Consider the following 13,424-nt stretch of genomic DNA (forward strand, 5'->3'; position numbering starts at 1 on the left):
CTTTAGAAAAGGCAGGAATAGGACAAAATGCAAAAAAAATAAATCTAATCTTAAATTGATTTACATATTTACTGGTTGCTCTCTAACACTGTATCTGTTACTAACAATTAATGTTCAAAATAATACAGAAGTAAGTTTAATGATGTCTAAAAAAACTGAGTTCTTCTATAGATAACAATTATGAACACTGGACAAAACCAAAAAAAAAAAAAAAAGATCTGAAGGCACTGGAATGTGAACAGGCTGAAACTGGAGGAAAATCAATACTAGGAAGTATGGCACATTAAAAAAAAAACAAAAACATTTTTTAAATGGTTCTTAGTCTGAAGGCACACCTTGCAAGGGCAACTAGAAATTCTAATTAAAAACTGCCATTATTCTGGTTGAAAAAAATCAAAGGACAGAGTTGGGATAAACACACCAGCTACAAAGTGAGGAAAATCCTGAAAAGTAAAGGGTCAAAAAGAGAGAATCCTAAATTCTTCATATAAATTCTGCCCAAATCTGTGGCTGACTCAGAATCATGACAGCCACATTCAAAGCGGAATCCAAGTAGCCCATCAAAGTCCCAAAGAACTGAACAGAGATTTCAGCTGCTGCCCATTGCAAAGGAGAAAAAGTCTAAAGTCTCTCTCAGCCAATGTAGCTGCCTGCCTAAAACAAACAAACAAAAAAAATCAATACTCTGCATGGAATATAATTGGATCCAGAGATCCTGCAATGAATTATTCACAGTATCTAGGATATAATCCAAAGTTACTTGAGAAAAGATACACAAGGAAAATGTTATCCATGCTCAAGAGAAAAGATGATAATCAATGGAGACAGATTTCAACATGATTCAAATACTAGAATAAACAGACAGTATTTTAAAGCCATAATTATAACTAAGGTCAAAGCTGCAAAGAAAATATGGTCAAATATGAATGAACAGGAAATTTCAGAGAAATAAAACTACAAAAGAGAGTTAAAGGGAAATTCTAGAACTGAGAAGGACAATATCTAAAATAAATTCACTGGCCAGGCTTAACAGCAGATTTGAGATGCCAGAAGAGTCAGTGAATTTGAATACAGATTAATGGAAATGATCAAATCTGAAAAACAGAAAAAAGGTCTAATATACATGTAATTGGAATCCCGAAATCAGTGGAGAAATGGGGTTGAGCAAAATTTTTTGAAGACGTAATAGCTGAAGGTTTCCCAAATTTGGTAAAAGACAAACTTACAGATTCAAGAAAGTTGGCAAACCCTAAGCAAAATAGACACAAAGAGAAAGCCACACCAAAGTGCAACACAATCTAGCTGCTTTTAAAACCAAATATAAAGAGAAAATCTTCACAGCAGCCAGGAAAAGCAGGCAAAAACCACATAACATATATCTTCCCAGAGGCAGTATGAAAGCTAGTTGGCTGAACACCAGACACAATGGAGGCCAGAAAATACTGAGCTGACATCTTAAAAATATTGAAGAGAAAAAAAATCAATCCATAATTTCTATATCCAGAAAATATTCCATAAGAAAAAAAGGAGGGGGGGGGGGACAGAATAAAAGCAAAACAAAAACATTTTCAGAAAAATGAAAACTAAGCAAATTCATTACCAGTAAACTTGCATATTCAGGAAACTTCAATATTCAGGAAGGAATGAAGAGCACCGGATAAGGTAAATATGTGTGTGGGCAAATATAAAAGATTATACCTTCTCTAAATTACTTTCATACACATTTAACTGTATTTTTTTTTTTTTTAATGTTTACTTGTTTTTGAGAGAAAGATAGAGGGACAGTGAGAGCCAGAGAGGGGCAGAGAGAGAGGGAGACAGAATCCAAAGCAGGCTCCAGGCTCTGAGCTGTCAGCACAGAGCCTGATGCGGGGCTTGAACACACAAACGGTGAGATGATGACCTGAGCCGAAGTCGGATGCTTAACCGACTGAGCCACCCAGGCGCCCCCACATTTAGCTGCTTAAAGCAAAAGTTGTAATGCTGTATTGTTCTTATATTTTACATGAAAGGGTACACAACAACAAAGAAAAGTTTAAGATGTGTATTATAGTCTTTCCGTCAACCACACACATGCAAAAATAGTAATACAAAGACTGTAGCTGAAAGGACAACAGAGAAATTAAAATGGAATCCTAAAAAATATTCAAACCCAAAGAAGGCAGGAAAAGAGGAACAGAGAAATGAAAAACAGTGGAACAAACAGAAAACAAATAGCAATATGAAAAACAGAAATCTAACCACTTCAAGAGTTGCATTAAATGTAAATGGATAAACACTCCATGTAAAAAAGTAGAGATTCTCAGACTGGATAAAAAGGAAGACCCAACTACATGCTGTCCTCAAGAAACACAATTTCTAGCAACATAAAAAAAAAAAAAAATGACATATCTTGACCAAGACGAATAGGAGGTTGGCTTAACATTTCAAAACCAAAAAATGTAATTCATCCCACTAACAGAATAAAAAATAAATAAGAACCCTGGTAACATTCTATATGCCCACTATCAGGAGAACAGATAACATATCGCTGGAATACAACTCAGAAAAAAAAAAAAAAAAAGGAAAAGGGATGGGGCGTTGGGTGGCTCAGTTGGCAGAATTTGCCCTCTTGGTCTCAGGTCTCAAGCCCCACATTGGGCACAGAGCTCACTTAAAAAAAAAAAGTAAAAGGGAAGGGAAAATTCACTAATACATACAAGAACATGTATGGGTTACAAAAACACGCTGAGTGAAAAAAGCCTTACACAGGAGAGTACTTTTTGATTCTATTTACATATAAAATCCCACAAGAGGCAAAACTAGTCAATGGTAACAGAAAAGGAAAAAAAAAAAAAAAGGCTACCTCTAGGAAAGGGACAAGGGGACAGGAGTTTGGTTTACACAACCTTATGCAGTTTAAACTGACTGAGGGGTGCCTGGCTGTCTCAGTCGGAAGAGCACGTGACTCTTGATCTCGGGGTCGTGAGTTCAAGTCCCATGTGGGGTGTAGAGATTTCTTAAATAAACTTTAAAAAAGTAAATAAATAAAAATTAAAAACCACAAACAAACATTAAAGTCTAATTAATGACATGTATGCTGAAGTGTTTAGGGCCAAAGTGTACTGATACCTGACACTGACTCTGAAATTCAGTAAGGAAAAAAAAAAAAAAGATCGAGAAACAACTATGTGCATGATAAAGCAAATGCAGCAAAATATTAACTATTGTAGAAATCAGCTAGATACATGGGTGTTCACTGTAGAATTCCGCCAAGATTTCTATAGTTTAAAACCCACAAATGGATCTTTTCAAATGCAATTCCTCACTGACATACTCCTTCAGATATGCTCTGTGAACAAATCAGATTTCCCCACGTATCAGGAACACAGTAAGCCCAGCTGTTTTAAACTTTCCTTCCCTCTACATCCTCATTACAAAAGACCTTTGAAGCAGCTGTCAGCCTTGCATTATAGCGACAGGCTTTCAGGCTTGGAACAGAGACAATAACACTCGCTTATACCTCAGAGTCCCAAAGTTTTTACGTTCACTATCAACTTTTGTAATTCCTTAGGCTTTAGGGGATTTTCGGTTGGGAATTTCTAATCTGGTCCAATTTTTTTCTTTTCTAGATACAAGACGGTTATTATCCATTGGTATTCTCTTCCCAAACCAGCATATTAATATATTATGCTATCGTGTATCCAATTAGTAAGGGAAGTCTTCCAACCACAGGTAATTATGTAGTCTCCCAATCTGCTATGTGCCATGAGGAAAAAGCTGGTGTTTTTTAAAAAGAAAACTGGGGGGAATTTGTAAAAAAAAAAAAAAACCAAAACAGTGCATACCTCTTGTTCTGCCTGATAAAGCTTGACAGTGATGTTCCTCTGGAAACCCACATCGCTGGCATCATAAAACACCCCAAGACTGGTAATAACAATCGGGTAGAGGACTCGGAAGGTCACGCTGACAACCTGGTCCTCAGAAATTCCTGACGAGGTGTCCTCAGAAAGACTGAATGCCTCGATTTCTTGGTTCAAAACTAAGGATGTAAAGAGAAAAGGAGTTTTACGTAACCAAAGAAATATAATCTTATAATTCACAAATGACAGTAATTAAAAAAACTCTCCAGAAACATGGCTGCTTCCAGGAACAAAAACAAACTTATTTTGAAATTTAAGAATGAAGTTCTCACCCACATCTTGGTAAAATATTTAATTATCAGAACAACTTTAGTAAGTTTTTGTATACACATGTGGGCATATATATGTCCAAACGCCACAGAGGAATATTATCAAAGGCATCTATCTATTAGGAAAGGTTGGATAAACAGGGATATTAAAAACAGTACCTAACGCAGTCATAAATAATGAGAAAATTTAGTCTTGCTCTGCAAATTCCAAAATTCCTATTTCTTGCTGGGCAATTTAAAATATTTGTGATGTCGCTGGGGTGCCTGGGTGGTTCAGTCAGTTAAGCACCCGGCTTCGGCTCAGGTCATGATTTTGCGATTCGTGAGTTCGAGCCCCGCGTCGGACTCTGTGCTGACGGCTCACAGCCTGAAGCCTGCTCAGTCTGTCTCCCTCTCTCTCTACCCCTCCCCCACTAGCACTCTGTCTCTCTCTCTCCCTCAAAAATAAACATGAGAAAAAAAACTAAAAAATAAGTAAAAAATAAAAAAATGAAATACTTGTGATGTCGTAAGACAAAAGTACTTGAAATCACTTCCAACAACGCTGAAAAACCCTATGCAATACTGGTAAAAGAGGAGCACATCACACACAGCAAGCATTTCATCACATCCCGTGCACCAGGCCCCATCACGCTCACATCTTCACAACTGCTACATCGTATGGCATTATCTGGCATCGTGGGTTACGATACTGAGGCCTGGTGATTTCAGCGACTCACTCAAGGTCACAGAAAGTGGAAGAGCCAGGAAAAAACCCCAGGTTTATTGACTTTGAACTCAGTGCACTTTACACTCCCTGGTCTAAATCAAAGCCAAAAACTGTCCTTTTCAAATAATATTTTTAATTACCATAAATGAATCAGGCCCGATTACATGAAGGAGTTCACATGGCTGAGAACATCGGTGCCACTTTGTGAAGTAATATAAAGACCTATTCTACAAGATTTTCTCAAAGTCCTTTGTATCTTTTAGAGCTGTGGCTTTCCAATTTTGCTGCTCACACAACCCCATCAGTTAAACACATTTGTATACACACTCATACATTTACTTACAAAATATGCACATATATTACTGTTACCAGTGTGCTCAGTCTATAAATATTACGTTTTATTTTCAGTTAAATAGAAATTCAGTCTTCTTCTGACACCCAGTGGATCATTTGGATCCCTACCTAAGAATTTCTAGAATGCTCTTTTACACTTAACAGATGCTCAATAAAATGTGACTAAGTGGAATCAATTGCTCCTACCCAATCACATACATGAGCAGGAGGGTGAAAAGGGAGGATACACTTTTTATCATGAGCTGGGCAAACACTGGCCAGGGAGTCTAGACGCTAAATAAACTGGATGACGGCAGAAGTTTTTCTTTTTCATACACTCAGTAAATTTAAGATATTCAAAATATAAGCATGTATGTTAAAGGCCAACAGGTTAAGCATATTATAGCATAATTACATATCTATTTAAAACAGATGGACCTTGGACTTCAGGCTACCTAGACACAGGAAACTGTGTTGCTTTGATAATGCTATATTAATCAACTCTTCTACACAGCCAGAGTATCATGATGATTAGTGCTCATGATGACCTTAAGGTATTAAAATAAACCTAAATGCTGTCTGAGTCATCAAAAACGATAAAATTAGATTCAATATAAATTTAGTTACTCATATTTTCTAAAAATTTGTAAGCTAAGTATTACATATATGAAAATCTTCTATTAACCGACAGCTCCACTCTCTTACTATTAATGAATAGTAACCCTCAAAATAATAAAAGCCTGGTTAATTTAAGGTGACATTTTTAAAAATTTGATTTGGTTTTGGATTTCAAATGTAATTCGTTCTAGGCTACTCTTACATCATCGGTAATACATTTTATTAGGCTCATGGTCCCTCTGGGACTACAGTGCAAGCGAAGGGACCTTCTCTCAAGAGAAACACAATTGCCCATGAAATTGTAATTGCAACATTAACTAAAAGATTGGGAGTAAGAAACCTCTGCTTTACCCTACAGACCTGAAAATACGGTACAATTTATTTAAAAAGCTGATTGAAACTGAACTTTATAAAAGGCAGGTTCTTTAAAATAAAATTAACTACCTACTACATCCCAAGAACTATTCTAAATATTATACGTATATACCAACTTATTTCATCCAGTCAGTCCCTATGAGGTAAGAACTTTCATGTCCACTTTATGGATGATGAAACTGAGGCACGGGGCGCCTGGGTGGCTCAGTCTGTTAAGCGTCGACTTTGGTACAGGTCATGATCTCATGGTTTGTGGGTTCGAGCCCTTTGTCGGGCTCTGTGTTGACAGCCCGGAGCCTGGGGCCTGCTTTGGATTCTGTGTCTCCCTCTCTCTGCCCCTCCCCAGCTCACTCATTCTCTCTCTCAAAAATGAATAAACATTAAAAAAAAGGAAACTGAGACACAAAACGGGTAAATAATTGATCAAAGGTCACACCTAGAAAAGGCAGAGCCTAGATTTAAAGCCATGAAGCCAGACTCCAAAGCCCACACACTTAACTATCGCTACCTATAAAAGTGAGGTGTATATAATCATACAGGTTTGACAAATCTCAAAATACCAGAAGTCATAATCAGCACATTTAAGACTGAAAAGTTTAATCTCCCTTAGAAACACAGTTGAAAATAGGAAATGTGGATTAAGAAAGATAAGCGGTTATACAATCCACAATTACCTAAAATCGGTTCCCTGGTAACAAAGGGAACCCAATCAGACCATCTCTCTGCCTCATTAGAACTCCCAGAAATCTTGAACTATAAGGAATGTGAAATATTACTCATATTTAAAATTTTGGGGGGCACCTGGGTGGCTCAGTTGGTTAAGCGTCCAACTTGAGCTCAGGTCTGATCTCACTGTTTATGCGTGCAAGACCCGCATCGGGCTCTGTGCTGACAGCTCAGAGCCTACAGCCCCCTTCGGATTCTGTGTCTCCCTCTCTCTCTGACTGTCCCCCGCTCCCACTCTGTCTCTCTCTCTCTCTCTCTCTCTCTCTCTCAAAAACAAACAAATGTTAAAAGAAAAATTTTTTTTAAAAATTTTTTGCCATTTCTTTCTTTTGCAGAAGCTTAGACGATAATCCTAAGAGAAAGCCGATTCACAGTATTTGTACCAAGGTCACTCTAACTCGACAAGACAGTGAAGTGAGCAGTTATCTCCAAGTTCAAGATTCCGTTATTCAGGACTTATCTAGGCGTGAGGAATCTCCAGATGCATCTGAATCACGCTGAGCAGCTAACTCTCCTGGATCCTGAAGTTATGTATATCTATAAAGACTGAACAGTGATCAGTCAACTGTCAAAAAAGATGAAAGCTACACTTGGATGAAAGCTGAATTTTAGTCTGCTAAATAAAAATGGACCACGGGGGCTAGGGAGCTTAGCAGCTTTTCGTCCACACCAGACTTGTACACGGAGTGACAGGGCTGAGGAAAAGGGCAACTCACCTGGGTTCGTGATGTTGAGCAGTCGGCAGGAGTAAGGGTCTTCCCTGTCTTCCACAGGCACCTCGCAGCCACGAGCACCTATTATGAACTTGACAAGCACACTGAGAGAGACGTTGGCATTAACATCAGATACTGATCTTTACTTTGCACACACACGTTTCTCACACCCACATCAGAGCTTTTGCTGTGAGACACAAGTATTTATGACGTTCATTCCAACTTTCCTTTTCCAGTCCAGCAAAAGAACCAGCAACCCAAAAGTCGCCAGCCACCAAGTGACTTCCGCGTAAGCCCTCCACTGTCGTGCTGTTTTAAAGCAAGTCTGAGTGTTTGGCCTGGCCGCCAGCAGACGCTCACACCAGTTATGAGCAAACTACAGTAAAGCCAGTTTCTCATGCCCCGACCCACAAACGTATCTCTGTCTGCAATCTTCTCGACTTGCTTCCTTCCTTGTCAGAAGGTATTCCTTTGCTCCAGATCAGTCTGTCTATGCAAGAGGAGGTCCTCTCCTACACCTTTCTTCGCCGGTTACCTGTACCGTGTGGTCCCTTCCCTACACATTATAAATACGATGAAGTGTTTTTTGTGTTTTTTTTTTTTAATTTTTTTTTATTGTTTATTCATTTCTGACAGAGAGACAGCATTAGCGGGGGAAGGGCAGAGAGCGAGGGAGACACGGAATCCGAAGCAGGCTCCAGGCTCTGAGCTGTCAGCACAGAGCCCCACGTGGGGCTCCAACTCATGAACTATGACATTATGACCTGAGCCAAAGTTGGACGCTTAGCCGACTGAGCCACCCAGGTGCCCCGACGAAGTCTTGGTATTAATTTCTGTATAGCTGCCATCCCTTCCTTGTCTCTACCCTTTCCTTTAAAGTCCTACAAAGGAATTAACTAAAGTTGCAGGCTCTAATTTCTCACGTCCCACTCATTTTATAAAACAGAGATTCTAACTTCGATACCCAACACTTACACTGAGATGTTTACCCCAATGTAGCCACTGATTCGCTGTTAAATCAACAGATGCTTTTCAACCCTTCAACCTGTGGTTCGATAGCGCCACCTCAAACCTGTGGTTTGATAGCCTGGACAGGGCTCTTTCCCCTCCGTTACACGGCCGGCTCAGTCCCCTCACTGGCTCTTCTTCCCCAGCTTGTCCATTAGGGGAGATGACTAAAGCAGGGCTTTGCCCTTGTCTCTTCCTTTTCTTTTTTGCTTGCTCTCCCTGGACACGGTTTATTCCTGAGGCTTCAACTGGCTTGAGAATGATTTCTGAATTAGCGTCTCTAGTTTGGACCCATCTTCTAAGTAAAAGGTCCCTATATTCATTGGACACCTTCACCTAGATGGCCTACAGGGGACAGGTGCTGGAGCCTGTGCCCACTGGCTTGAGAGAGCCAACCGCTAAATTTTTGGGAATTGTGTGGGCTGGTTATTAAGCCTGGCCTTTATTAAATTACATAAACTTACAATTAATACATTACATTAAAAACAAAGAAAATACCTGAGTTAATCGTTTCTTAATCATTTCACTGTTATCTATGCTCTTGAGGTTATTTTTATCTATTCTATCCATGTGGTGGAAATATAATGGTGTGCTAATTAATACATACCTTCCCCAACTCTGTTCAGAGATGTTGCATTAGTTAGTTCAAAGTGGTCATGGTGAGAGTATTTACACCATGGAAGGGAGCAAACACTACAAATAAGGGTTTTATTTATTGTTTTGTTGACTTTAAGTGATGGGAGGGGGGGAAAAAAGTAAATGTTGGAGGAAAAGTTAATGCAGATTAAACTTAAAAATGTGCCATGTCTGTACAGATCAACGCAACAGGACAGAGAGCCCAGAAATAAACCCGCAATTATATGGTCAATTAATCTATGACAAAGGAAGTAAGAACATCCAATGGGAAAAGACAGTCTCTTCAACAAATGGTGCTGGGAAAACTGGACAGCTACATGCAAAGGAATGAACTGGACCACTTTCACATACCATACACAAAAATAAACTCAAAATGGTTTAAGACCTAAATGTGAGACCCGAAACCATAAAACTCCTAGAAGAAAACAAAGGCAGTAATTTCTCTGACATTGGCCATAGAAACATTTGTCTAGATATGTCTCCTCAGGCAAGGGAAACAAAAGCAAAATTAAACTACTGGGACTACACCAAAATAAAAAGCTTCTGCACCGTGAAGGAAAAAATCAATGAAACTAAAAAAAGGCAACCTACTGAATGGGAGAAGATATTTGCAAATGACATATCCGATAAGGGGATAGTATTCAAAATGTATAAAGAACTTACACAACTCAACACCAAAAAACTAAATAATCCAATTAAAAATAGTCAGAAGACATGAATAGACATTTTTCCAAAGAAGACATCCAGATGGCCAACAGACACATGAAAAGATGCTCAACATCACTCACCATACAGAAATGCAAATCAAAACTACAATGAGATATCACCTCGCACCTGTCAGAATGGCTAAAATCAAAAACACAAGAAACAAGTGTTGGCCAGGATGTGGAGAAAAAGCAACACTTGTGCGCTGTTGGTGGGAACGCGAACTGGTGCAGCCACTGTGCGGAGGGTCCTCAAAAAATTACAGATAGAATTACCATATGATCCAGTAATGCCACTATTGGCTACTTATCCTAAGAAAACAAAAACGCTAATTTGAAAAGATATGTGCATCCCTATGTTTACCGCAGCCAGTATCAGTCCATGGAAACAACTCCAGTGCCCACTGATAGATGGATGGATCAGGGAGATGTATAGATATACGATGCAATATCACTGAGCCATAAAAAAAGAATGAACTCTTGCCATTTGCAACAACATGGATGGATCTAGAGAGGATAATGCTAAGTGAAGTAAGCCAGAGAAAGACAAAACAGACTCTTAACTAGAGAAAACAAACTGGCCTACACCTGTAGGCCATCTAGGTGAAGGTGTCCAATGAATATAGGGACCTTTTACTTAGAAGATGGGTCCAAACTAGAGACGCTAATTCAGAGGGAAGGTGGGGAGGGGGGACAGCTGAAATACGTGAAGGGCACCCTTATTGTGGGGCGCCTGGGTGGCTCAGTCAGTTAAACATCCGACTCCTAGTTTCAGCTCAGGTCATGATCGCACAGTTTGTGAGTTTCGGCCCCGCATCGGGTTCTGTGCTGCTGGTGCGGAGCCGGCTTGGGATGCTCTCTCCTTCACTGCCCACCTCTCAAAATAAATAAATAAACTTAAAAAAATTTTTTTTCTTTAAAAAAGAGCACGCTGCTCATAATGAGCACTGAGTACTGAATGGAACTGCTGAACCACCCTATCATACTCCTGAGATAATGCAGCATTGTATGTTCATTATACTTGAATTAAAAATAAGTAAATAAAAATTAAAAGACAAAAGCTACATGTTTGTAGCCATCCCGCTGTGAATGGTACAAAAAATTGAGGAAATACTCTTCCACTGACCGAAACCTATCATCTGATTCAGCAAAGAAGCTGTGGACTCTACTGACTGAGAGTAAACTTCCGGCACATACCTCAGTTGTCACTTTAGTTTTACTCTTTAACTTAAAGGGAACGTTTATGTCAGAACTACACTCTTTTGTCAGTGGCAAGCGTAAGTCAAGTCCAAAACAATAAAAGCATTCACAGGAGAATCTGCTGGCTACACGGAATTTGTAATAAAGAGTATCATACGAGTCATCCTGTCACTTGTGTGCCGTACATCCTTTGTATCAACAAAACTTACCGCAAACATACACGTACATAGAAACATACTCATTTCTCAGAGAGCCAGCTGGTAAACACTCACTAGCACACCACCGCCAGGAGCTACCACAAACTCAACATTCCCACAGCGGACTTCTTTCCCATGACACCTGCTCTTCTCATCTGGCATTTTCCGTGTCGACTGATGCTTTCACTATTCTCCATGTTAAAAGCTAGCAATCCTCCTCCTCCTCCTCCCCCCCCCCCCCCCACTTACTGACGTCATTTTCCTCGAAGGTCACGCTTTAGTCCAGCCCCTCGGCCTGTCCCCACGGCTGTTGTGCGTGACCCGGCCGCTGCCTACCCCTTGGTCCCACACCCTCCCTGCTCTCTTTACCTCATCATCCCTGTCTCTCCGCCTCTCTTTCCTTCCCCAGCGCTTCACCTCACTCTCGCCCACAAGCCCCTACCCCACGTGCTCCAGTTACATGGCACTGTTTGGGGTTCCCCCAACACTCCAGGCTGTTTTCTATCTCTTTATATCACAGCACATGTAACATTTTATTACACCATTACATCTACTTCCTTCCATTAAACTTCCCCCATAAAGACCCAGGCTACACCGTGACTATCTTTATATTCTACCACGAGCAGCACACTACCTCCGTGCAGAAGATACGTTGTGAAGTTGACAACTTATTTATTTTATCACAAAGGATTGTAATTAAACAAGGTCCTGGAAATATATGTGGAGTCTGGCTCCTTCAGTGAAATGCAAGATTTGAAAGTAAGCCACAGCCACAGAAATGCAAACACTTTCTGTTACTAATGGCCAATTAAGGCAGAGTACCATTTATAAACAACTAGCATTTAAAATAAGAGTGCAGGGATGTCTAGGTGGTTCACTCGGTTGAGCGTCTGACTTCAGCTCATCGCAGTTCGTGAGTTCGAGGCTCATGTCGGGCTCTGTGCTGACACCTCAGAGCCTGGAGCCTGCCTCGGATTCTGTGTCTCCCTCTCTCTCTGCCCCTCCCCTGCTCATAAGCACTCTCCCTCTCCCTCTCCCTCTCTCTCTCTCTCTCAAAAATAAAAAGATTACAATAAAAGTATACACAGAAATGAATAAATTTGCTAATTAATTATATTTACCAAGTTAGTTTTTTAAAGCCATCTTAAATACTCTTACTAGGTCCATAAACTTACTCTGCCCCAGGAAGGAGTTTGGGCTAACATCTATTTTTATACAGCTATCCCATCATTTTTATAAAACAAATCACCAACCTACTAAATTTAAAGCAGGAATGCTATGATGACAAATTAATTACTAGTGAATATCTGAAGGTCAATTTTCCTCATGACATTTAGTTCTGAGTCATTCCCTCAATAGCTGTTGAGTGCCTTCCCCTGGGCCAAGTTAGGTTGCAGGTATCAGAAATACATCAGTGAAAAAAGCCAGTCCTTGTACCCATGAAACTACATTCTAATGGAGAAAGACAAACACTTTATATATATAAAGCTAAATATAATAAACATGTTAGTTGGTGATAAGTATTAGAAAGAAAAATAAAGTCAAGTAAGGGAAGATACAGAAAGGGGTTGGGTGCTATTTAACATGGGGCTGCTAAGGTGACATCTAATCTAAGCAGAGATCTGAAAAACCTGAGACCGGGGAACCATGAGGATATCCAGTGGAAGAGTGATAAAGACAGGGGAGATGGTAAGTGCAAAGGCCCTGAGGCAGAAGCACAATTAGTGTACTGAACCACGGTGATGGTGACCACTGTAGGGGAAGTAGATCTAGATAAGGTCAAAGGCCACAGTAAAGACTTAGTATTTCACCTTGAGAAATCAACAGGAGGCATAGGATCAGAAAACTGACACAATTTGACTAATTTTAAAAGAAGCACTCTGGCTGCTGTATGGAAAATAAAATACAGAGGATCAAAGGTAGAAGCGGGAAATTCAGATAGAGGCTTCTGCTGCAATCATCCAGGTGAGAGGCAGCGGTGGGCTGATGGTAAGAGGACTGGGGTGCCGAGAGCAGCGGTTAAGGTGGTCAGAG

The 13,424-nt window shown here is 40.0% G+C and overlaps 1 protein-coding gene across 2 annotated transcripts in view; it reads right to left on the minus strand.

Annotated features, from left to right (window-relative positions):
• B3GALNT2 (beta-1,3-N-acetylgalactosaminyltransferase 2) overlaps positions 1 to 13,424 on the minus strand; it is a 59,627-nt gene that overhangs the window by 29,501 nt on the left and 16,702 nt on the right. For both annotated transcript variants that reach the window (XM_019418954.2, XM_053910207.1), the window contains exons 3-4: positions 7,649 to 7,749; positions 3,828 to 4,021 (exon numbers count right to left, since the gene is read on the minus strand). In XM_019418954.2, the coding sequence (XP_019274499.2) occupies positions 3,828 to 4,021; positions 7,649 to 7,749 (295 nt within the window). The remainder of the gene's footprint in view (positions 1 to 3,827; positions 4,022 to 7,648; positions 7,750 to 13,424) is intronic.

The sequence above is a fragment of the Panthera pardus genome, unplaced genomic scaffold (genome assembly GCF_024362965.1).
Source record: "Panthera pardus isolate Hobbes unplaced genomic scaffold, ASM2436296v1 HiC_scaffold_22, whole genome shotgun sequence".
Classification (NCBI taxonomy): domain Eukaryota; kingdom Metazoa; phylum Chordata; class Mammalia; order Carnivora; family Felidae; genus Panthera; species Panthera pardus.